At 49.9% G+C, this 24,123-nt stretch overlaps 1 protein-coding gene across 3 annotated transcripts in view; it reads left to right on the top strand.

Annotated features, from left to right (window-relative positions):
* Positions 1 to 24,123, top strand: part of LARS2 (leucyl-tRNA synthetase 2, mitochondrial) — a 125,944-nt gene that overhangs the window by 13,644 nt on the left and 88,177 nt on the right. For all 3 annotated transcript variants that reach the window (XM_066244936.1, XM_066244934.1, XM_066244935.1), the window contains exons 4-5: positions 8,027 to 8,118; positions 10,699 to 10,759. In XM_066244936.1, coding sequence (XP_066101033.1) covers positions 8,027 to 8,118; positions 10,699 to 10,759 — 153 coding nt within the window. The remainder of the gene's footprint in view (positions 1 to 8,026; positions 8,119 to 10,698; positions 10,760 to 24,123) is intronic.

The raw sequence follows: 24,123 nt of genomic DNA, 5'->3' as shown, positions 1-24,123 counted from the left end.
ATCCAACTTATTTTTAGACAATTAGCAAATGCAGGCAAATCGCTGAAGATTAAGCTTTTATAGCAAAACTGTTCATTTATGGTAAAGATAGGGAAGCCCATTAGCAGAGAGGCGGTTGGGGGGGATGCAGGTGGGGTTCTGATTCCCTTGGAGGGAGGAGAGTTCCAGGGAAAGCTAAAGGCAGAGCCCCAGGCCCAGAGGTACCGGGTGCTGGTCAGCAGCTCAGGCCCAAAAGACAAAGTAGAGTCGCCTCCAGTCACAGAGGCCCAAGGTCAGGCTGGATCTGGGAGTTAGAGAACCTAGGTTTGAACCCTGTCCTGCCACTTTCTAGCTGAGTGACCCTGCACAAGTCATTTCCTGTCTCTGAGTCTCACTCTCCTCATCTTTGCAGTGGGGATAGCTACCTCCTCCCCCAGGGGGTTGTTGTGCCGGTCACATGAGTCAGCACATGTGGCTCGCACACAGCAGTCCCTTCAGAAGGGGTGGCTGGGGTTATTATTTACGCTGATCTGGCTTACCCTGGGGAGGCATTCATCTCCACTGAATAACTGAACCCCACTGTCTTCTGTCCGGACCATGCTGCGTGGGGTTGCCTTCTGAGAAGCATCTTCACTGTAGATCCTCGCCTGCAGTTTGTATTGTCTCTCCCATGACTGGCTGGTGCCTGGAACCACTGCCTGTCACTTAGTGTACCGCCGTCTTAGTCTGTGGGACCAGCAAGTGCCTGGGGCTCTCCTTGCTCCTCAGGTTCAGCTGCTGTGTTTCAGATGATAAGCTCTCTTTTGGGGGCATCTTCCAGGTTTCCCCTGATATTAGTTTCTTGTTAATTCTCATAGTTCATATTTAAGTTCGATTTTCTCCAATCTAACTACCAAATTTGGTGAAAATTTGCCCTGCCGTTTTTAAGTGATATGGCAAAAGAGAAACAGAAATCTCAGTGTAAAAAGATTGTCAACATTGTGAAAGACCACCTGCTTCCTGTTGTTTTAAAATCTAACGTCAAGGCCCTGCCTGGGTGGCTTAGTGGACAGAGAATCACCCCAGTGTATCCTGGTCTTTATGTTTTCATGCCTTTACTCTGTATATTGTTTAAGGATACACACACGCACACATATGTAGTATTGTATGTTTTCAATTTTATATAAGATATCTTATTTAATATTCTGCATATTTTTTCACTCCCTATTTTGTTTCAAGATTTATCCTGTGTCTCTAGAGGGAGTTCATCCGTTATAAACACTGTACAATTTTGACAGTATGTAACTATTGCTGATGGAGTTTCAGGTGGTTTCCGGCTTCTGCTCCAGTGAGCACCCTGTACTCAGCTCAGCCTGTGCCGTCAGTGCTGGGTCACTTCATCACATTACTCTGCAAAGTGCTGGTGCCTGTTTGTACTCCTACCAGCGATGAATGACATTTACTGCCTTACCGCCCTTGACATCACTTCATGTTAGACTTTTTAATCTTGCTTATTTGGTATACAGGAAATGATATCTAATTGTGTTTTTAATTTCCATTTTCCTGAGTACTGTCCTCATGAAGCTGAGAAATTTTCAGGGGGGGGTGTCTTTTTCATATCACTCTGTAGGACTTCTTTGTATAGTCTGGATTATTTTTTCTTTTCTTTCCTTTTTTTTTAAGGTGAAAGGAGGGGAGATAGTGAGGCAGACTCCCGCATGCACCCTGATCGGGATCCACTGGCAACCTCTGTCTGGGGCTGATGCCCCAGTACAGACCTATTTTTAGCACCTGAGGCTAATTCCCTTGTACCAGCTGAGCTACCCTCAGCACCCAGAACCACACTTGAACCAATCAAACCACTGGCTGCAGGATAGGAAGAGAGAGAAGGGGGAGAGGGTGTGGGGGGAGAAGCAGATGATCTCTTCTCCTGTGTGCCCTGACCAGGAATCGAACCCAGGATGTCCATATGCCTGGTCAATGCACTATCCACTGAGCCGTCGGCCAGGGCCTAGTCTGGGTTATTGATTCGTTTTTAATTAGCAATGCACATATCTTCTCCCTGGCTGTGGTTTGCCCTTGAGATTTTGAGCCTGGCCAGACCACAGATTGCAATTTGAGAGTGAGAATGGGCGAGAAGGATGAATCGGAAAGGTCAGGTTTGCTTTCGCTTTGATCACCTTCAATAGCAGCATGTACGTCGTGCAAAGGAGAGAATCGAGACCAGAGTGTAAATGGATCATCGGGGTCCCCGTGCTCTTGTCGTTCATGGAGATGTGCCTGAAAGCCATGGCCATCCCAGTTCTGTTGGGGACACTGAAGTCACAGACAGGTGACCAGACCATTGACACACAAGTAGATCACACGTGGACTTTACAAATGGAGAGGTCAGTAGTGTGGGGTGATGAATTGATAGGGAGTCAGGGGCTTTTGTCAACAACAGTGGCCTGCCTGCCCCCTGCTCACAGATTTATTGCAGGGTTCATGTGAGATGATCACTGAGAAAGCCCTTTAAAACATCTAATGCAGTTCTCCAGTGTCACCCGATTAGTAATAGCCACAATCAGGTGGTCCCGAGGTCTGGCTGTTCAGGCAGGGGCTGCTGGAAGCCGGTGGTAAGTCACCCTCTTTCGGCGGTCAGAGAGGCTGCTCTCCGAACGGTTTCTGCACACAGTGGCGCCATGTCTGATGCCACATTTAAAGCTTGGCGCCATATGGTGACTTTGTTGTGTTTTCATCTGTTGTACACACAGATGGTTGGAAAATAAAATTACCCACCTCCCACCTCGGCTGGTCTCCCCAGCACCTTCTGGGCCAGAAGCTGAGTGATTAAAGTATCCATGTGCCAAGTCCCCCCCACAGACTTGGGGGAATTTGTCTCAGGCAAAAAGCCTCTGGGCATGGCCCGAGTGGGGTTTTGTGCTTGAGCCTTTTTGCTGTTCCCCGCGGAGGAGGAAAGACATTGTGGTGACGTGTCTGGCAGCTGCGTGACCGTAATGTGATCACCTACGAATGGGAGGAAGTGAGGAGAGTTCTTAGCATGTGAACCACAATATAAGTCTCATCGTCTCATCGGTTGTCATTCTGCCTGTCGGTCAACATGTGTTTATGGAGAGCCCAGAGGGCACAGCGTGGCATTGGGTTGTCAAACATTTACATCTCTAGCGTCTGGAAGTAGGGAGTGGGTTTCTGGAGCTTACCCTCTCAGCTGTGACGGCAGGAAGAAGGTGACTCGCTGGGCTGGAAACGGCGGTCCCTCTGCCTGTCACGGCGCTCCGTGTTTCCGGAGGAGGTCGTCTGCTGTGGGCTGAGGTGTTGTCACTTGGGTTTTTTTTACCCTGAAGTATTCACTTGAATTTGATCCCCAATCTGTAATCATGGTGGGTTATGACACTTGCTAAACAAAATTGGATGTTGTGTTTCTCATTTCTTGAAAATAAACTTGAATCTACTTCAGAAAAAGCATGGCCCTCTCTGAAAATAGCGATTTTTCGAGAAGCAGTAACCATGGTTGCTGTCAATTAGAAGTGGAATGGTTTCAGATATAAAGTTTTGTTTTATGATGAAAGGGAGAGAAAGCCGATCACTCCTAGGAAATTGGTTGGCGCTTTCGGGGTAACGATTGAGCTCCTCTCTCCCTGGGGGAGTCAGCCAGCCAGCTGCCTGGTCTCTCTCTAATGTCTTACCTCGTTTGATCTTCCCGTGTTGGAGGAAGACCTGTACCTTTTCTTGTTCTGTTGTTTTTCCTTCTGAAAGAAAAGTGTTTTAAAATTGAACATTAAATTCTATATTCCCATGTGAAAAATACCACATTTCCCCATGTATAAGACGCACCTTAATTTTGGGGCCCGAAATTTGAAAAAAAAAATATATTACATAAAGTTATTGAACTCAAGTTTTATTCATCATAAAATTCATACAACTCATCACTGTCAAAACTTCCATCCATTAGCTTATCCTTATCTGTGTCTGGTCTTCATATATTGCCTCGTCCTCAGTTCCATCTATGGCATTTGAAATGCCACAACCACTGTATAAGAGGCACCCAGTTTTTAGACCCCAAATTTTTCGGGGGAAAGTGCATCTTATACATGGGGAAATAGGGTATATGCATATATAAGGCCGCAGTCCCCTGTGACCAACCACCCTGCCTCCGCAGGCCCTTCTGGGCAGAAATCCCTGGTATTTCCCAGTGCTCAGCCCTCCAGAGCTTTGCCTGCCCATCGTCATAGGTAGCTGTGCTCTCTCCGGTGCCCATCTCCTAGCCTGCTTGCCGGCCATCCTGCCTGACAACCTGAGATGCCCATGGCCCTGCCTGGAGGGAGGCGGACTGTGAGCCATGGGCCTGTGACAGTGTCTGCACCAGCGTCTGGCCCAGGCCCAGCGCCCAGGCCTGGCCTCCTGGCTAGCTCCAGGTGACCAGCCAGGCCCCAAGCCCTGTGCTTGCCCCTTATCAGTAGCTGGTCCTGACTCCTCTTCCATGTCTGAAATCCTGGTAGGTTTTGCAGCCCTCCGGTGTTCCTGTTTTCCCCGTACTGGCCCCTGGCCAGCCAGTTTGCTCTCAGAACTGTCCCCTGCTGTGCTCTGGATGGCAGAAGGATAGACCCCTGCAGGCTATGTTCCAGTGTCAGCTGGCCTCTGGCTGGTTTTGGACAAAAAGAAACTCTGGGGAAATCGGAGGGCAGGAGGAAAGGAGAAGCCAGGGGATTTCCCTCTGGCCTGGTTAGGTCTCCTTCCTTCGTTAATCCTGTTCCATCTGGGCCGACCTCCGTCTCAGCTTCCGCAGCTGACCTCCGGCCCTGGCTCTGTTGTCACGGCCCCCTCCCTTTGAGCCGCTCTCTGAACCTCTGGGTTGCTTTGCTGTCGCTTGGCTTCTCACTGAAGTTTAAATGCTCAGAGTGTTTGTTAGAAGAAGAGCTGGCGTGATTATTCTTCACACTCTGGATGTTTATTTTATAGATTCGTAGGTTACAGCTACTAGGACTTGGTCTTGATTCCTTTCTGCAGAAAGCAACTCCTGCCCAAGAAGGGGTGAACTGCGGGGTAGCTGGTGGCCTCACTTATACATCCAGATGCTGGGTTTTTGTTTGTTTGTTTTAGAATAAATTGCCTGGTTGGCACATGTTACTTGTGGAATAATGGAAGGATTAAACTAAGTATGGTGATAGGAGTTTGAAAGCTAAAAAGCAGAGTGTGGAGCGGTTCCGGTGACTCTTTAGTTGTTCATTGATTGCTTTCTCATATGTGCCTTGACCGCGGGCATTCAGCAGACTGAGTAACCCCTTGCTTGAGCCAGCGACCTTGGGTTCAAGCTGGTGGGTTTTTACTAAAACCAGATGAGCCCGCGCTCAAGCTGGTGACCTCGGGGTCTCGAACCTGGGTCTTCCGCATTCCAGTCTGACGCTCTATCCACTGCGCCACCGCCTAGCCAGGCTCCGGTGACTCTTTAGATAGCCTTGGCCACAGAGAAATCGCAGACAAGGAAGTGGCCAGCCACACCTGGGATGGAAGAATTTGATCTGGATGTCATGTGAGTCCAAGTCGTGAACGAGACAGGCCAAGGAAGCGCCTGACTCAATGTCTTTCACATCAGTGAACTGTAATAATGTGACGGCTCGTAGACTGTGCTGCTGCGGCCACGGGACAAGCTCTGGTCATTTGTGTCCTGCTGTAGTAGGTCTTCACCTTGACAGCAGTGAACTATCTTTTTTTAATTTTAATTTTATTTATTTATTTTTTACAGAGACAGAGAGTGAGTCAGAGAGAGGGATAGACAGGGACAGACAGACAGAAAGAGAGAGAGATGAGAAGCATTAATCATTAGTTTTCCGTTGCGCGTTGCAGCATCTTAGTTGTTCATTGATTGCTTTTCTCATATGTGCCTTGACCGCAGGCCTTCAGCAGACCGAGTAACCCCTTGCTGGAGCCAGCGACCTTGGGTTCAAGCTGGTGGGCTTTTTGCTCAAACCAGATGAGCCCGCATTCAAGCTGGCGACCTCAGGGTCTCGAACCTGGGTCCTCTGCATCCCAATCCGACGCTCTATCCACTGCGCCACAGCCTGGTCAGGCAGCAGTAAACTATCTTTTTTTTATTTTATTTTATACCTTTTTTTTTTTTTTTTTTTGTATTTTTCTGAAGCTGGAAACAGGGAGAGACAGTCAGACAGACTCCCGCATGTGCCCGACCGGGATCCACCTGGCACGCCCACCAGGGGCGACGCTCTGCCCACCAGGGGGCGACGCTCTGCCCCTCTGGGGCGTCGCTCTGCCGCGACCAGAGCCATTCCAGCGCCTGGGGCATGGGCCAAGGAGCCATCCCCAGCGCCCGGGCCATCCTTGCTCCAATGGAGCCCTGGCTGCGGGAGGGGAAGAGAGAGACAGAGAGGAAGGAGGGGGGGGTGGAGAAGCAAATGGGCGCTTCTCCTATGCGCCCTGGCCAGGAATCGAACCCGGGTCCCCCGCACGCCAGGCCGACGCTCTACCGCTGAGCCAACCGGCCAGGGCCTACTATCTTGTAGCAGAGTGTGTTCTGCACTTGGTCACACAACTCTGGGAAGCCCAAGATACAGAAACCAGAGGACCCTCCCCTGTTTTATACAAATGTGGTTCACAGGAACATTTATCCCAGTGACCCAGCCTATGATGTGGTAAAAATATGAACTATTAAGAAGCTTTAAGATCTTTACAGTTTTATTTTTATAGACAGCTTGTGTAAAATGTGCGCTAACAATCTCTTTTTATGTTAATTTCATCTGACAACAAAAATAGAAATGATATGTCAATCCAGACAGGTTTTTTTTGTGACTGTCTTCTGAATTGACTTTATTTAAAAATATGGGTGGCACCACCTCACCACGGGTGGTGCAGTGGGTAGAGCATCAACCTGGGGCACTAAGGTCTCAGGTTCGAAACCCCAAGGTTGCTGGCTTGAGTGCAGGCTCAACCAGCTTGAGCACAGTGTTGCCAGCTTGAGCATGGGATCATAGGCGTGACTCCATGGTCACTGGCTTGAGCACGGGCTCACTGGCTTATCTGGAAGCCCCAGTCAAGGTATGTGTGAGAAGTAATCAATGAACAACTAAAGTGACGCAACACGCAACTATGAGTTGATGTTTCTCATCTCTCTCCCTTCCTGTCTGTCTGTCTCTCTCTCTCTTTCTCTCTGTCTCTCCGCTAAAGAAAAAAGAAAAACTATGGGTGGTCCCTACCGAATGTTAATAGGCAGCGACATTGCCCTCGTGCTATTTTGGCAGCTCCAGCAAAGAAACCACCTGGGGATTAAGCTTCCCCCTTCTCGTGGTTGCACGGCAGGCATGATATTCTTCCAGGGAAGCAGCCCCAGCAGAACGTCTGGAAGCTCGCCATCCATGGCATTGGAGAACTTTCTAGTAATCTAGCACCTATCCCCCACATCGGATTTTTTTTTTTAAGCTCTTGAAAATTAAAAAGAGGAAAAACTATGCCACTTAATATATAGTTAACAGAGGAGAATGCTTTCCATCTATTTAGGGGACAGAAAGCTGCCTCCTAGAAGGTGTCTGGTTTGGTTAGGATTCCCGGCTATTCGGAACTGGAACCCCGCTCGGACCAGCTTAAGCAAGAAGGGAGCCTTGGTTGTTTCTCCAGATCCTGGTGCGTCTTACAGAATCAAAGGAAATGTAAGAACCAGGCCCGCTGGGACCAGGGCCAGGCCGTGGAGTAGTCCCGGTTCCTGTTCTGCTTCTCTCCGTGAGCCAACTTTACCTTCTCAGACATCCACCAGGGGGAAGGCAGGGTCACCTGTTTCTCCTGACTGAGGAGAAGAGGGAAGAGAGCGAGCCGTCATTGTCCTCGTCTCTGTGGCACAAACTCCATGCCACCCCCCACTCCAGACAACAGAGATACTCGGGCAAGTTTATTTACTCACATGCCTCCCTCTGTAGCCAGAGGGATGAGTTTTGCAATTGACAGCCCTCAGCGGAACTCTGTGGAGTTGAAGGAGGGTCAGTTTCCCAGAAGAAGGGGAGGATGCCCTTCAGAAGGATGGACACTTGCATCTGCCCTGTTTAATGTTTCTTTCGGGCTCTAGGTCATCCACCCCATGGGATGGGATGCATTTGGGCTGCCTGCCGAGAATGCCGCAATTGAGAGGAATCTACATCCAGAAAGTTGGACACGAAGGTATGTATTTACAGACCTATTCAGACACCTATATACAGAAACCTTAAATTTTTTTTTTTAATCTGTGCATGAGAAATAGAAAGCAAAGTAAACCCAACATTGTAGTCTGCCAAGCGATCAACCAGATTGTATATACTGGTGCAAAGAGGGTGTAGGGTATTCATTCCTATGTTCATTTTGATGTTTTGTTGTTTACAAAGTTATTCTTCCTTTGAGTATTTGGATCTGGAAGGAAAAGAAAGAGGAGAGGGTTACATTTGCTATATTTCCACAGTGCTTCTCATTTCTGGGATCATAATTTGAGCTGTATCCAAATTCTACATTTTAATTTTCTCTGATAATTCTGTTAGTTTTTTGCTTGCACCACTTTGAAGCAAGAGAAACAGCCATTCAACATAGAAATATGTGGTCAATTTATTCTGGGCATGGCCTTCTCCAAAGGGACACAGCCCAGTCCCTTGCCTCAGGCTCCCATGTCCACCCCCATCCATCCTGATAGCATCTGGAGGGCCTCATACCAGGACCCAGCAGAATGTTCTGTGCCCACCCCACAGAGATCTGGGGCTCCCACCCACCCCAGATGTGGAGCCCCAGTTCTGGAGCCCGTTCCCCAGAATCTTCACCTTCCTTTGCTTTATCTCGACTGAGGCTACAGTGTACAGACATTCACTGCACCATCTACTTCTCTGGAGGAAATGATCATCAAATGCAGTGAATCAAATGGGGCATGAATTTGATGTAAGTTAGACCAGGGATTGCCTGATTTTGTAAATAAAGTTTCATTGGAACACAGTCACACCCATTTGTTTACATTTTGTCCATGACTGCTTCCCCGATACAATGACAGAGGTAAGGAGTTATGACCAAGACCATGTGGTCGCAACGCTGAAAACATTACCATATAGCCTTTTACAGGAAAAGCTTGCCAACTCTCCGCTAGAGAATAACAATGAAAAAGATGGCCCCTGAATCGGGCCATCTGGGTGCAGATTCTGCCCTTCCTTTATGCTAGCTCATCACCTTGAACAAGTCACTTAACATCTCTGTGCCTCAGTTTACTTATCTATAAAAGAGGGATAGTTGTAGTTCCTACCTCACAGGAATGAGCAAGTACTTAATCAGCTGCTATAACAAAGACACTGGTCTCGGTGGCTTATAAACTTCACTTCTCTGTTCTGGAGGCTGGGAAGTCTTAGGTGCCTGGAGATTTGGCATCTGGTGAGACCCTCTTCCAGGTTGCAGACGGCCCTCTTCTCTGTGTCCTCACATGGTGGAAGGGGCAAGGGACCTCTCTGGGGTTTCTTTTTTTTTTTTTTTTTTTTTGTATTTTTCTGAAGCTGGAAATGGGGAGAGACAGTCAGAGAGACTCCCGCATGCGCCCGACCGGGATCCACCCGGCACGCCCACCAGGGGGCGACGCTCTGTCCTGAAGCTCTGCCCCTCCAGGGCGTTGCTCTGTTGCGACCAGAGCCACTCTAGCACCTGGGGCAGAGGCCAAGGAGCCATCCCCAGCACCCGGGCCATCTTTTGCTCCAATGGAGCCTTGGCTGCGGGAGGGGAAGAGAGAGACAGAGAGGAAGGAGAGGGGGAGGGGTGGAGAAGCAGATGGGCGCTTCTCCTGTGTGCCCTGGCCGGGAATCGAACCTGGGACTTCTGCACGCCAGGCCAACGCTCTACCACTGAGCCAACCGGCCAGGGCTGGGGTTTCTTTTTTAAGGACAATACACCCCATTCATCAGGGCTCTGCCCTCGTGACCTAGTCGCCTCCCAAAAACCCCACCTCCTAATACCAACACACTGGAGATTAGGTTTCGACAGATGAATTTGGGGGGACACAATCGTTTAGTTTACAGAAAGCACTGTTCTGCAAAAGTGCTTAGCCCAAGGCCTGGAGTAAAGTAAGCTCTTGTTAGCTCATGGGAGCTCACCTGGAGAACTTTCCCACGGCTTTTCCTGAGTTCAGGCTGCTTGAGCAGAAAGAGGATATAAGTGAATTCTCCTTTTTTCTTTAACAAAAAGGAAAAGTGATGTATTTCCTTATTTCATCTTATATCAAGTTGATAATTCACTTCCTCTTTCCAGGGATTGCGTAGTTTTAGACTTGGGTTTTGATTGACAAAGCCCTCAACCAGGTTTCTTTTGGATTCCACAGTTTGTATGTTAAGGTGTTTTTCCCTTGAGTGGATTTCATACTTGCACGTGGTTAGCTTAAATCTGTGTGGAATACGGACAGGATGGACCAGAGTGCACTTTTCAGAGGAGTTGCCCATTTGAATGGGTGGAGGAAGACCCTCCCAGGGCCAGAGACCATTGTGGTTTCCAGCACATTCTGTATGAATCCAAAGAGTAGGCAGGTAGGTGTCTTCTATTATGCTGACATTTTCATTGATCCTTAGTGATTAATTATTATTATTATTGTTATTATTTTGGCCAGGGCAAAGCAACATAACAACATGTAATACAGACTTTGGAATACTTTGGAATAATCCAGACTTTTCCCGTTTCCCTTCACATTCTCATGGTGTAGCTTGTTCATGGCTCTCCCCCTAAAAACGGAACTTTCTTCCCTTTATTTCACAGCAATATTAAATACATGAGGAAACAGCTTGATCGCCTGGGCCTGAGTTTCAGCTGGGACAGGGTAAGTCCACCCTCTGTCACTGAAGGTCTTGATTTTAACGAAGGCCCTGACTGCATGAGGCCTTGGACTGTGACGGTCCCTTTCCGCCTCCTCTCTGGGCTGGGGAAGGGGAGGGAGGGTGGTGGGAAGCAGATCTCCACAAATGAGAACGTATCTCCAGGGGATAATTTGCCTGCAAACAAGCCATTTTCTGTGGGATTAAGCTAAGAGTGTTAACTTCTTCCAGTATTTAAACTTCACAATGGGCTCTGATTTATGTGCAAAGCCAAGCTTTGCACAGGCTTTCTGCTGTTCTCAGCAATAGTTTCAAAAGGCTGTTGGGCTCCATGTGGAAGCCCGCCTGGGCCTTTTAGGCAAAGAGGTGTGAAGTCGGTTGACCATTTATTTATTTAGCTTTTGTTCCAAGTTTGGAATTGAGGCTCACAAGAGCAGATTATGATTCTGTCCGAAATAGCCTGGTGGTGTAAAATGCTTTCAAGGAGGAAAGCACTGTTAACAAATAAAAAACAGAAGCAATTGGTTATTTAGAAAAAGCAATCTTTTGTCGCATATCAGATACAGAAGTAATTTCAGTTGAGTTAAATGTAAAAATCCAAGGACAAAAGATCGAGAAGGAAATAGAAATGTGTTTATCTCGAAGGCATTTCTGAGTACTTATCCCGTGCTGACGTTAATCCCGCCATAAACAACATGCAAGGCAGAGGACAGACTAGCAGAAATGTTTGTGATGAAACAAAAATCATTAAGAAAAAGACAAACACCCTCTAAAATCTCAAAATCCACCCTACTGTGCTTCTGTTTCCTTGACATGCTGGGCCCGCTCTGGACCTTGCCCTTCGGAGCAGGGGTGCCGGCAGAGCCCTTTCTCCCAAGAACCCAGCCTGCTCTCAGAGGGGCCACGCTGCTCGGCTCACAGTGTTCTTCTCCAGCCTGCTCCCACTGCTGAAGTTCCTGGCACTTCTGGCAGGCCAGCGGCACCGGTGCTGTGTCCCGTGCGGGTGCGTCGCCGTGGCCCCCGTCTCCGTGCTCTGTCGGTGACGTCAGTGGGAGCAACGGAAACGAGTTTAGACGTGTGTCCCTGATGCCCCCTTGCCCAGCAGTCCTCACGCGCCCGTTGAGGAAACCCTTGCATTCTGCTTGGTGATGTGGGACAGCCAAGCGAGGAGGTGGAGGAATCGTTTCATTTAATTGATAGGCCAGTCTGTGCCCTTTGCAAGGGAACATTCTTACAGTCTCACAAAACCCGGGTAATTCAACTGATGGCTAGCTGACAATGAGCAAAGTGTTAAAAAAAAAAAAAAAAAAAAAAAAAGCCCTGGCCGGTTGGCTCAGCAGTAGAGTGTCGGCCTGGCGTGCGGGGGACCCCGGTTCAATTCACAGCCAGGGCACAGAGGAGAAGCGTCCATTTGCTTCTCCACCCCCCTCCTTCCTCTCTGTCTCTCTCTTCCCCTCCCGCAGCCAAGGCTCCATTGGAGCAAAGATGGCCTGGGCGCTGGGGATGCTCCTTGGCCTCTGCCCCAGGCGCTAGAGTGGCTCTGGTCGCGACAGAGCAACACCCCGGTGGGGCAGAGCATCGCCCCCTGGTGGGCAGAGCGGCGCCCCTGGTGGACATGCCGGGTAGATCCTGGTCCGGCGCATGCGGGAGTCTGTTTGACTGTCTCTCCCTGTTTCCAGCTTCAGAAAAATACAAAAAAAAAAAAAAAAAAAAAAAAAGATAAGATGGCTCAGAAATGTAATCTTTCTCCCCAGGTGGAGAAAGCCCACTTAAACCTGGGCTGTGGCCCTGCCCTTCCTGCCTCTCCCTGGGTGGTGAACCCTGTAGGAATGGTCCGCTCCTGAGCAGTCTTATCTTCCAGTAAAAGCTTCTCTGAATTAAAAAAATTTTTTTTACATTTCTGGAAGCAATGGCTTCCTGGGGAGCCCGAGTGATCATGGAGTGACTTAGCACATCATGGTTTCACTTCTCAGATATTGCTCCCCAAACGGCTTGGACCGTTTTGAGAAGATAGAAAGTAAGAATCTGAAAACTGAGGCTGAGTGGCTGAGCAGCCACTGAGGGAAGAGTCAAGGGGAGACGAAACAGCCCGCTCAGTGACAGGGAGGGACAGGGTCCTCTCTCTGGGGGGCACTCGCCTCGTGAGCTCATCGGCTGCCCTCGGAGGAGAAGGTTTGACTCTCATGGGTTCAGGTTATGGCCTTGGTGGTCATGAACTGGACCTAGGGAACAGGCTGAACAGTTCCATGTGACAAAGCACAGTTAGCTCCTCGGCTGTCTGCTGAGGTCCATTGAGGCAGGTGTGTCCCTGACTTTGACCTCTGTGTTCTCACCGGTGCTCTGATGCCTACGCTGGTTCTGGACCAGACCTTGGCGATGACTCTTGATTGAAGTGGACTTTGGGACCTCATTTTTATTTGGAATCTTGTGGATAACTGTTTTGGGAGCAATTCCTAGGAGTTCCCTTCAAAATCTGACAAGTATAAGAGGAAAACTGACATCCAAAGCAGACAAGATTCAACACTGTGTCTGGGGAACCTGCCGGAAGAAGGCTTTTTTAGTGATTTGTGGTGCTTGCCAAGCGACCCAGACACCCACAGTCCGGTGTAAAATCAAAACAAGCCAGAACATATTTCAGGATTGGGCATGACCGGTGTTTGGATGAATTCAGCTTTTCTTGTTCCCCCTCCCTGGCGTAATCAAAAGTTGACTATTTGCTGACTTTCTTTGCTGTGGAGCTCTTAGGAGTTTTTATCTGGACTTCTTTTCATTAGACTCTAAATTTCTGTGTCCGTCTTCCTTCTTGTGTTTTTACGTTCAGTCTTCTGTGCGGGTGTGGTGTCAGTGCCCGGTAATAACCCGATGGCTTCGCCCACGTTGGGGCCTGGGAGACACAGGAAGCACCGCCCCTTAGACACCACTCGGAATGTGCTCTCACACTCTTCCCCACGGGCGTGCGGGCTGGGGGAAGCCGTGGAAGAGGCATCTCAGAACCTTGCTGTCTGACGACTCCTGCCGGGACAGGCACTGGTGACTTAGCTGTCAGTGCCGCCCGGCTGCACGGAGCAGGGAGGTCGCGAAGGTGGTTGAGGCGCCGGAGGTCGCGGAGGTGTTCCGGGCGCTGGGGTTTGCGGAGGCGTTCCGGGCGCCCCCGCCGTCTGCACTGGTCTCTTTGCTTCTGGTTCTCTTCTTTCTGTCCATCTTTCTTCCCTTTCACCATCCTCTTTCTGTTTCCTGTTCTCTCTCCTTTTGCTCGACTCACCTGCTTTCCTGTTCTTCTCTTCCTGTCTTCCTTCTCTCCTGCCTCTTTTTTTTTTTTTTTACAGAGAGAGGGATAGACAGGGACACAGACAGGAACGAAGAGATGAGAAGCATCAATCATTAGTTTTTCATTGCACGTTGAGACACCTTAGTTGTTCATTTATTGCTTTCTCATATGTGCCTTGACCGCGGGCCTTCAGCAGACCGAGTAACCCCTTGCTCGAGCCAGCGACCTTGGGTCTAAGCTGGTGAGCTTTGCTCAAACCAGATGAACCTGCGCTCAAGCTGGTGACCTTGGGGTCTTGAACCTGGATCCTCGGCATCCCAGTCCAATGCTCTATCCACTGTGCCACCGCCTGGTCAGGCACCTCTTTTTTAATTAATTTTTTTTGGGGGAAATTTCCAGCTCATGCTAAAAACGTGAGGCTAGAATAGGGAACCCCCAAACCCTCGTCACCCGGCGTCAGCAGTTGCTGTTACAGAGCCGACCTTATCTCACCCACACCCTCCACTCTGAATCACTTTGCAGCCAGCCCTGGACGTTATGTAACTTCATCTGGAAAGAGCTCAGTACACGTGGCAGAGACGAAGGCTCGCTAGCTGCTTGCTGCCTGCCTTCCTTCCTGCCTTTGTCACAGTTCTGTAGTTATAGCGAAAACGGTTCCTGATAGTGCCGTCAAGCATCGCGGAGTGGCAGTCCTTCTGCACATTTCCCTGGATGGCCTGCATTTGTTTCTTTACTCCAGGGGCTGGTTTGCCTGCGCTTCTTTGGGGCTTTGTTGAGCCTTTTCCTTCCCACACCCCCGCGTTGTTATCATGTTTGGGAGCCGTACTCTCTTCTCATTCAAAACACACAAGCTCTTTAGACCACACCTGCACGAATTTATTTTCACGATTTGTATGATTTTTGTGATTTGTATTATTACAAAGTGACAAGTATTGCTTCAAGGCCCTGACTACCTTGGCATTTTATTTACATAGAGGACTAGATGTTTGATAAGGAAGGATGAAACCAATAGAAATAATGAGGGCTCCAGATAGAACTGTGTGTTTTTTATGTTGTTTTGTTTTGTTTTAAAAGAATTCCAAGAATAGCTTAAGACAAAAAGAACTTGGGGGCACGTGGGCGCCTTGAAACGTGGTTGGGAAGACCCGCGTTGTGAGAGCTGGGAGCTGTGGTTGCCTTGACAACGCGTCGCAGCCCCAGAAGTGCTTGACTCTCCCATTCCCTTTCCGGTCCTTACAGGGTTGAGGCAGCTTGACTGGCAGATTTCTGGCTCTGGATTACTTGTTCACCCTCAGAATCAGAAAATTAGCCTTTCTCTGGAGGTTTTCCGAACGAGCAGTTTATCTCTTAGTGCTTCCCTGTGTCCAGGAAGGATGGTGCTGGTGTCTAAAGGTTCCCGTTCAGAACTGCAGTCATCTGGGGGGGGGACCTCTGTCATCATGAACACGTGGCACACGCGCAGCTGACCTCCAACGCTGTACCAGCTCGGTCCTCGCCAGCCTAAGGAACGTGACAGGTTTTGCTGTCCTAGCTAGGGTAGCGTTCTTAGACTCTTCAGCCCTAATTAAAGGAGGAGGTCTCTTGGGGCCGCCCAGTAAATGTGGCTATGCGAGGAAGTGGTTTATTTTATCCGCCGTCACTGGTGGTCATGAGCCCAGTCAGGTCGTCCCTGTCAAGGACGCATGTGGCTAATGGGACTAGAATGTGCCGATTTCGTGCTTGTGAGGTGCTTTGGGGAGGTGGGATCTTGGACGCTCATCTCAGAGGCCTGGGTTTGGGCTTCGGGTTTGGGTCTTGCCAGTCCTACGTGGTGGGCCTGACCTATGGCCCCTCTGCATCTCAGCTTCTCCCCAGGGAATGCTCCTAATCGTTACTGAGGAGATTAGATCCCTCTGTAAGTGCCTCGGAAAATAAGAGGCAAATGCTCTCTCCCCAGCTGAACCAGGCCTCCGGGGCCATCTTGAGCATCAGTGCACACAGCCTTCGATAGAGTGGGTGCCTGCAGTTGTGTGGGGACAGTGGGCTTCAGTGTGTTGGAAAGCAATCGCTAGAAGGTTTTGGAGATGGAATTGTTACTCTGTGAAAATAACAAGGATTATATAGGCGGATACTTACATCAGGGGCCCTCAAACCTGCGTGAGCATCAGAATCACCAGGAGGCCTTGTTAAAGCTCCAACCTCTGGGCTCGACCAGAGGTGATTTGGGTTTTCTGTTTGGAAAAAAGAAAAAGGATCCGAGGAATGATTGCGCTCCCAAATCTTATTAGGTCGGAATCAAAATATAGGTCTACCATTAGTTTTTTCTGACATAATGAATAATTTCTGCCATAATGACAAATTAAAAAAAAATAGGCAGTGTTTTTGCAAACACAAGAATTATTTTAATACTTCTCTCATTGTGAAATATTAGACATGTAAAGACTAGAGCATAACGCGTGTATGTGTAGCTTAGGACATCCGTCTGTACCCACCACCCAGATTAAGAAAGTAACGTCGCCAGAAGCTCCCTGTGAGCCCCTTTCCAATTGCCCCTCTGCAAGTAACCAGTCTTCTGAAGTACACCCCTAATTTTGTCACCAATTCCAACAGTCCTACTTCTTTCCTGGCTGTCATGAGCACAGCCACCTCACCCTTCATCTGGTTAGCAGCCGAGGAACGGGGAGCACACAAGGCCCTCTGTCTGGGGACTCACCGGGAAGGAGAGGTTCTTCTTGTCTGCTGGCTCCTTAACATCAGCCCTTTATCCAGAACGAAGGTCCTGCTCTATCCACTCGAGCTGGTGTCAGCTCCCTCTCCGCGCGGGCCTGTTTTGCTGGGGCTCTCATTTTCAGAGCCTTGCTAATAATCATCTGGGTGTCTTTGATAAACTTCAGTTGCCCGGTAATATCTTTCAAAGCTGTCATATTTCGAACTTGGGTCCATTGCAGCTGATACTCCAATGACACTCACCCAAGAAAACATGGTGGGACTGGCCCTCCGCGTGATTTTCTAAAGGGAGAATATATTCCTCTTTGTCCCCTGTGCCCTCATTACTCCACTGTAACACTACTTCACTTCTTTTTTTTTTTTTTTTTTTTTTATAATTTTAAATTTTTATTTTATTTATTCATTTTAGAGAGGAAAGAGAGAGGGAGAGAGAGACAGGGGGGAGGAGCTGGAAGCATCAACTCCCATATGTACCTTGACCAGGCAAGCCCAGGGTTTCGAACCAGAGACCTCAGCATTTCCAGGTCGACGCTTTATCCACTGCGCCACCACAGGTCAGGCCAACACTACTTCACTTCTGATGACAGTTGTCATCACATGGCTTTCCACACATGGAGAGATTCTGCAACTCCAGCTGTTGTGGCCTACAATTTAACTCAGTTCTGACATCATCTACCTGGAGTAAGTACATGCATTGAGACTACATTAGACAGTGTTATAATTTTTGCGTCACCAAGAAAAATTGATTCCGAAAACTCAGGAGAAAGTCTATTGTATTGATATTTACCCATAATTTTGTTCCTTTCTTTGCTCTTAATTCCTGATGTTTGAATATTTTCTTTCTGCATAGACAACTTCCTTTGGCCATTTCTTTTTTTAGAGGATAGGTTCGCTTATGACAGATTCTTTCAGTTTTCCTTTATCTGAGAATGTCCTGATTCGCTTTTCATTGTTGAAAACAGTTTCACTGCATATACAGTGAACGTTGATAGTTCTTTGCTTCTAGTGCTTGAAAAATGTTGTGCCTCTTCCTTCTGTCTCCTGCGGTTTCTGATAAGAAATCTACCTTTTGGGTTGCTTTCTCCCTAGAGATAATGCATTATTTCTCTCTGGTTGCTTTCTCCCTAGAGATAATGCATTATTTCTCTCTGGTTGCTTTCTCCCTAGAGATAATGCATTATTTCTCTCTGGTTGATTCCTCCCTAGAGATAATGCATTATTTCTCTCTGGTTGCTTTCTCCCTAGAGATAATGCATTATTTCTCTCTGGTTGCTTTCAAGATTTTTTTTTTCTCTCTGTCTTTAGTTTTCAGAAGTTTCACTATGATGTGTTTTGGAGATTTCTTTGGCTTTATCTTGTTAGCTCAGTTTCTTGAATATGTAGGTTTATAGTTCTCCAAATTCGAGAAAATTTCAGCCATTATATTTTCAAATACTTTTTTTTCACGGCTACTCTTATGTTCCTCTCCTTAGGAGACTTCAGTGTCATGAATGGTTAAATCTTTTGTTATAATCCCACGTGTCCCTGAAGCTCTGTTCATTTCTCTCCAGTCTGTTTTCTCTCCTTTGCTCAGATTGGATAAGTGCTATTGTCCTGTCTTCAGGTTCCCCGATTCTCTCTGCTGTCCCTTCCGTTCTGCTGGTGAGCCCACCCACTGAACTTCCTATTTCAGTTATTTTCTTCTTTTAGTTCTAAAATTTCCACTTGGTTCTTCTTTATGACTAATCTTTATTTGAAGAGGCTTTCTTTTTTTCATTTGTTTTGAGAGTGTTTATAATTTCTTGGTGAGGCATTTTTAAATATAATGGCTGTTTTAAAATCCTTGTCGGATAATTTTGATATTCTGGTCATCATGGTGTTGGCACATGTTGATTGCCTTTCCTCATTCCGTTTGAGATCTCCCTGGTTCTCGGAATGGTAATGATCTACAGTTGAGACCTGGATGTTTTGGGGATTTTTTTAAGACTCTGGATCTTATATAAACATCACATTATGGCAGGTCTCCTCTGATACTGCTCCATAGGTAGAGGGGGACACTGCCTCTTCCAGGTGGGCACGGAAGTCCAGGGTCTCCACATGGCCATCATTGGCACCAGGAGAGAGGGCCTCCTGGTCACTGCTGTGCAGTGATGACAGCATAGGCTCCCACTAGGCCTCCACTGATCGCACCCTGACTGGGAAGGGCCACCTTGTTACTGCCCTCATGTGGATTCCAATGACACTGTGGGGAGTGGCCCTATTACTGCTGAGCAGGATGGACTTTTTGCCTCTCCATTCCAGCTCCCCTAATATTATCCCATTGGGTAGAGGGAGGGACCCCTCATTACTGCTGGTGGGATAGGTTGAAGTCCAGACTCCCCCTGTGGTCTCTGCTGGCACAGCCAATGGGGAGATTCATTAACACCCAGTTAGGGGAGGGTCCTGGCTCTCCACCCAACATCCTCTGACACCACCTGGTGCAGGGATTGGGGTGCTTATTACAGTCTCCCACGGTTGTGAGTCTAGGCCTCCACTGAGCCTTTGCAAGTGGGTGTAGGGCTCTGATTTTTCTGTGCTGTTGGCTAGAGTAGAGCTGTTATTCTCTAAATCTCTCTTCTAGGCTGTCCTTTTCTTGCTACTCTGGTCAGAGAGAGCAGGCTTTTCTTTTTTCTTTCATCTGCACTCCTGGGCGCTTCTGAGTTACCGGCTACGTTGGCGCTGATCTGGGACTCTGAGGCACAAAGGAAACCGAGGGGGCTCACCATGTGTCATTGCTCGGGGTCGAGGCCCCTGGCTCGCCCGCCTTCTCTTCTCCAGTTTTCAGTCTTACGTGTGTGTTATGTGTGTAACGTCCAGGGGCTGTAGCTGTACTTAGTGGAAGGAACAGGGTAAAGTGTGTCCATACCCTGTGTCCATACCTTCCTGTGTGTTCACAGGAAGGCGGGGTCTGTGCAGGTGGGCAGTGCTGAGTGCGCGGAGTACCGTTTATTCTTGTATCCTCATTTATTCATTGTGTATCCTTGTCCGCGCGGACCACTGCACACCTGGTTTTGCCCCACCCCGTATAGTTTGTAAAATCTTCCCCCTTCCTATGAGATTCTGGTCTGTGCTTCTCTGCCTTAGCTCTTCCATTTTAAAAGTCACTGGACTAAAAGATCTTCAAAATGAATGCCTATGCCTTTTTCTAAGCGTATAGTTCAGTTATTTGGTCTGCGTCACACGTGCACTCTGTCAGGGTGACAGGCGCCCACCCCTCATCGCTCGTGGAGCTGGCAGGCCACAGAGCAGCTCATGTGGGCACTGTGGGCACCACTGTGCATCCCCGTGGCGGGTGGGTCGGTGGGTGCCCTCCTCCCGCTCCGTGCCCACGTGAACGAAAAGCCTTCATGGTGCTCAGGAAGCCAGACTACTTACACCACAAAAAGATTTTCCCAATGACTTGTCCCATCGACCCTGAAATTTTCAGGTACGCTGTAGATAAAATCCATGTATTTTTCCTTCCAGAAGAAGGCAGCACTCGTGGAGAGCTGCTCTGGCTTGGGTAGCTGAAACACGGGCATCTGTTCAAGCAGACCGATGACAGGTTGCCATGCAGACCCGTTCGTCTCGGCTGCAGTTTAATGGAGGGCTTTCTGTCCCCGGCTGTCCAGTGGGAAAAGCTGTCGGTGCTGTTAGGCTGCCCTGACGAAGTTCTTGTCAGCTGGTGGAGGACAGTTACCCAGAAATTAATCAGATTGTTGCTTCTTGTTGTGGGTTGTGGATAGTTCTCAGAATCTTGTGTCATTTGGGGCAGTAGACAGCTTTTAGGCCACTATGAAAACAACAGCAAGCCAAGTCCGGCTCGGAAAGACAGCGTGGATTGTCTTCAAGCCACAAGGTCATGGTTTCCCTTCTATTAAGGCTCATTCTCTAAATTGACTTCAAGAGCATGTAGAACACGCACCTTCCAAATTATCTGAGAATTTAGCTGTAATCCGAGATTCGAGGAGCAAGACCTTTAAGCACAAAATGCATGTTCTGGAAAAGCATAGTGTCTAGCATCTGTCACCTTCAATTTGCATTAAATGCCAATTTTCAGTTGAACGTTAGTCCTGAAGTGAGGGAACATAATTACCTCAAAATGAATTCTTAGACAAATGTTACGTGTATGATTAATTAATTGCCCTGATATTCACACCTGTTCCTTTGACGCTGCTTGAAGGGGGAGGACAGGGAAGATAAAGGACAGCAGAGGCAGAGGTTTGGCAAAGGGGGGAGGTACCAGCGGCTGAAGGAAGGGGGACTGAGAGACCGGGGCCCAGAGGACATGGCCGGCGAGGCTGAGGGGACTGAGACACTAGGGCCCAGAGGACACGGCCGGTGAGGGGACTGAGACACGGCTGGTGAGGGGACTGAGACACTGGGGCCCAGAGGACGGGGCTGGCGAGGCTGAGGGGACTGAGACACTGGGGCCCAGAGGACACGGCTGGTGAGGGGACTGAGACACTGGGGCCCAGAGGACACAGCCGGTGAGGGGACTGAGACACTGGGGCCCAGAGGACACGGCCGGAGAGGGGACTGAGACACTGGGGCCCAGAGGACACGGCCGGTGAGGGGACCGAGAGACTGGGGCCCAGAGGACACGGCCGGTGAGGGGACCGAGAGACTGGGGCCCAGAGGACACGGCCGGTGAGGGGACCGAGAGACTGGGGCCCAGAGGACACGGCCGGTGAGGGGACCGAGAGACTGGGGCCCAGAGGACACGGCCGGTGAGGGGACCGAGAGACTGGGGCCCAGAGGACACGGCCGGAGAGGGGACTGAGATACTGGGGCCCAGAGGACACGGCCGGCGAGGGGACTGAGAGACTGGGGCACAGAGGACATGGCCGGAGAGGGGACTGAGACACTGGGGCCCAGAGGACACGGCCGGAGAGGGGACTGAGAGACTGGGGCCCAGAGGACACGGCCGGAGAGGGGACTGAGACACTGGGGCCCAGAGGACGCGGCTGGTGAGGGGACTGAGACACTGGGGCCCGGAGGACATGGCCGGTGAGGGGACTGAGAGACTTGGGCTCCCGGGGAAGAGCAGTTTAGGAAGAAGGAAGAGGCGGCCATGGAGGCTAGGACGGGGACCCCTGGCTGGGCCTGTAGATGACAGAGAATTGTGGGGAGAGATGCAAATGAGGAGAAATAAAGCAGAAACTGGACGGGTGGGAGGAGTGGGTCTAGGGCCCCGAATGCCCAAATGCCCCTGGGAGGTGAGGTGGGTGGGGGTTGCCTTTCTCTCCTCAGAGACACATGGGAACAAAGGGGATGGGGTGGGGGTGACAGTTCAGAGCAGCAGGCCTAAGAGGGGAGGCTCTGAAACGGCCCAGTATTGGTGGCCTTCCTCGTCACAGTCATGGCAAGGTCATGTTCATGCCACCTGGCCTGGTGCTGATACAGTGGGCACTCAGGACAGGCATGTGAGTTAATTCCGTGGGTGACCGAACAAACAGAACTTTGAGTTTGGTGGAAAAGACACTCTTCCTGTTCTCAGCCCCTCCACTGTCTGTCACTCCGGCTAGAGTCGAGCCGATCACTGAGTCTCTACGTGCGGACTGGGTAGCAGACTCCTCGTGAACGTCCTCTCACTGGTGGTAAACGGGAGAAACACAGCTCCTGAGCCAGCCCACACCAGGGAGCTGAGACACTGACCTGTTTCAGACGGACTCCTCGTGAACGTCCTCTCACTGGTGGTAAACGGGAGAAACACAGCTCCTGAGCCAGCCCACACCAGGGAGCTGAGAAACTGACCTGTTTCAGACGGACTCCTCGTGAACGTCCTCTCACTGGTGGTAAACGGGAGAAACACAGCTCCTGAGCCAGCCCACACCAGGGAGCTGAGACACTGACCTGTTTCAGACGGACTCCTCGTGAACGTCCTCTCACTGGTGGTAAACGGGAGAAACACAGCTCCTGAGCCAGCCCACACCAGGGAGCTGAGACACTGACCTGTTTCAGACAGACTCCTCGTGAACGTCCTCTTACTGGTGGTAAACGGGAGAAACACAGCTCCTGAGCCAGCCCACACCAGGGAGCTGAGACACTGACCTGTTTCAGACGGACTCCTCGTGAACGTCCTCTCACTGGTGGTAAACGGGAGAAACACAGCTCCTGAGCCAGCCCACACCAGGGAGCTGAGAAACTGACCTGTTTCAGACGGACTCCTCGTGAACGTTCTCTCACTGGTGGTAAACGGGAGAAACACAGCTCCTGAGCCAGCCCACACCAGGGAGCTGAGACACTGACCTGTTTCAGACGGACTCCTCGTGAACGTCCTCTCACTGGTGGTAAACGGGAGAAACACAGCTCCTGAGCCAGCCCACACCAGGGAGCTGAGAAACTGACCTGTTTCAGACGGACTCCTCGTGAACGTCCTCTCACTGGTGGTAAACGGGAGAAACACAGCTCCTGAGCCAGCCCACACCAGGGAGCTGAGACACTGACCTGTTTCAGACGGACTCCTCGTGAACGTCCTCTCACTGGTGGTAAACGGGAGAAACACAGCTCCTGAGCCAGCCCACACCAGGGAGCTGAGACACTGACCTGTTTCAGACGGACTCCTCGTGAACGTCCTCTTACTGGTGGTAAACGGGAGAAACACAGCTCCTGAGCTAGCCCACACCAGGGAGCTGAGACACTGACCTGTTTCAGACGGACTCCTCGTGAACGTCCTCTCACTGGTGGTAAACGGGAGAAACACAGCTCCTGAGCCAGCCCACACCAGGGAGCTGAGAAACTGACCTGTTTCAGACGGACTCCTCGTGAACGTCCTCTTACTGGTGGTAAACGGGAGAAACACAGCTCCTGAGCCAGCCCACACCAGGGAGCTGAGACACTGACCTGTTTCAGACGGACTCCTCGTGAACGTCCTCTCACTGGTGGTAAACGGGAGAAACACAGCTCCTGAGCCAGCCCACACCAGGGAGCTGAGACACTGACCTGTTTCAGACGGACTCCTCGTGAACGTCCTCTCACTGGTGGTAAACGGGAGAAACACAGCTCCTGAGCCAGCCCACACCAGGGAGCTGAGAAACTGACCTGTTTCAGACGGACTCCTCGTGAACGTCCTCTCACTGGTGGTAAACGGGAGAAACACAGCTCCTGAGCCAGCCCACACCAGGGAGCTGAGACACTGACCTGTTTCAGACGGACTCCTCGTGAACGTTCTCTCACTGGTGGTAAACGGGAGAAACACAGCTCCTGAGCCAGCCCACACCAGGGAGCTGAGACACTGACCTGTTTCAGACGGACTCCTCGTGAACGTCCTCTCACTGGTGGTAAACGGGAGAAACACAGCTCCTGAGCCAGCCCACACCAGGGAGCTGAGACACTGACCTGTTTCAGACGGACTCCTCGTGAACGTTCTCTCACTGGTGGTAAACGGGAGAAACA

Source organism: Saccopteryx bilineata, chromosome 10, assembly GCF_036850765.1.
Source record: "Saccopteryx bilineata isolate mSacBil1 chromosome 10, mSacBil1_pri_phased_curated, whole genome shotgun sequence".
NCBI classification, from domain to species: domain Eukaryota; kingdom Metazoa; phylum Chordata; class Mammalia; order Chiroptera; family Emballonuridae; genus Saccopteryx; species Saccopteryx bilineata.
The sequence above is the reverse complement of the archived record's forward strand: the minus strand, read 5'-3'. Positions and strand labels throughout refer to the sequence as shown.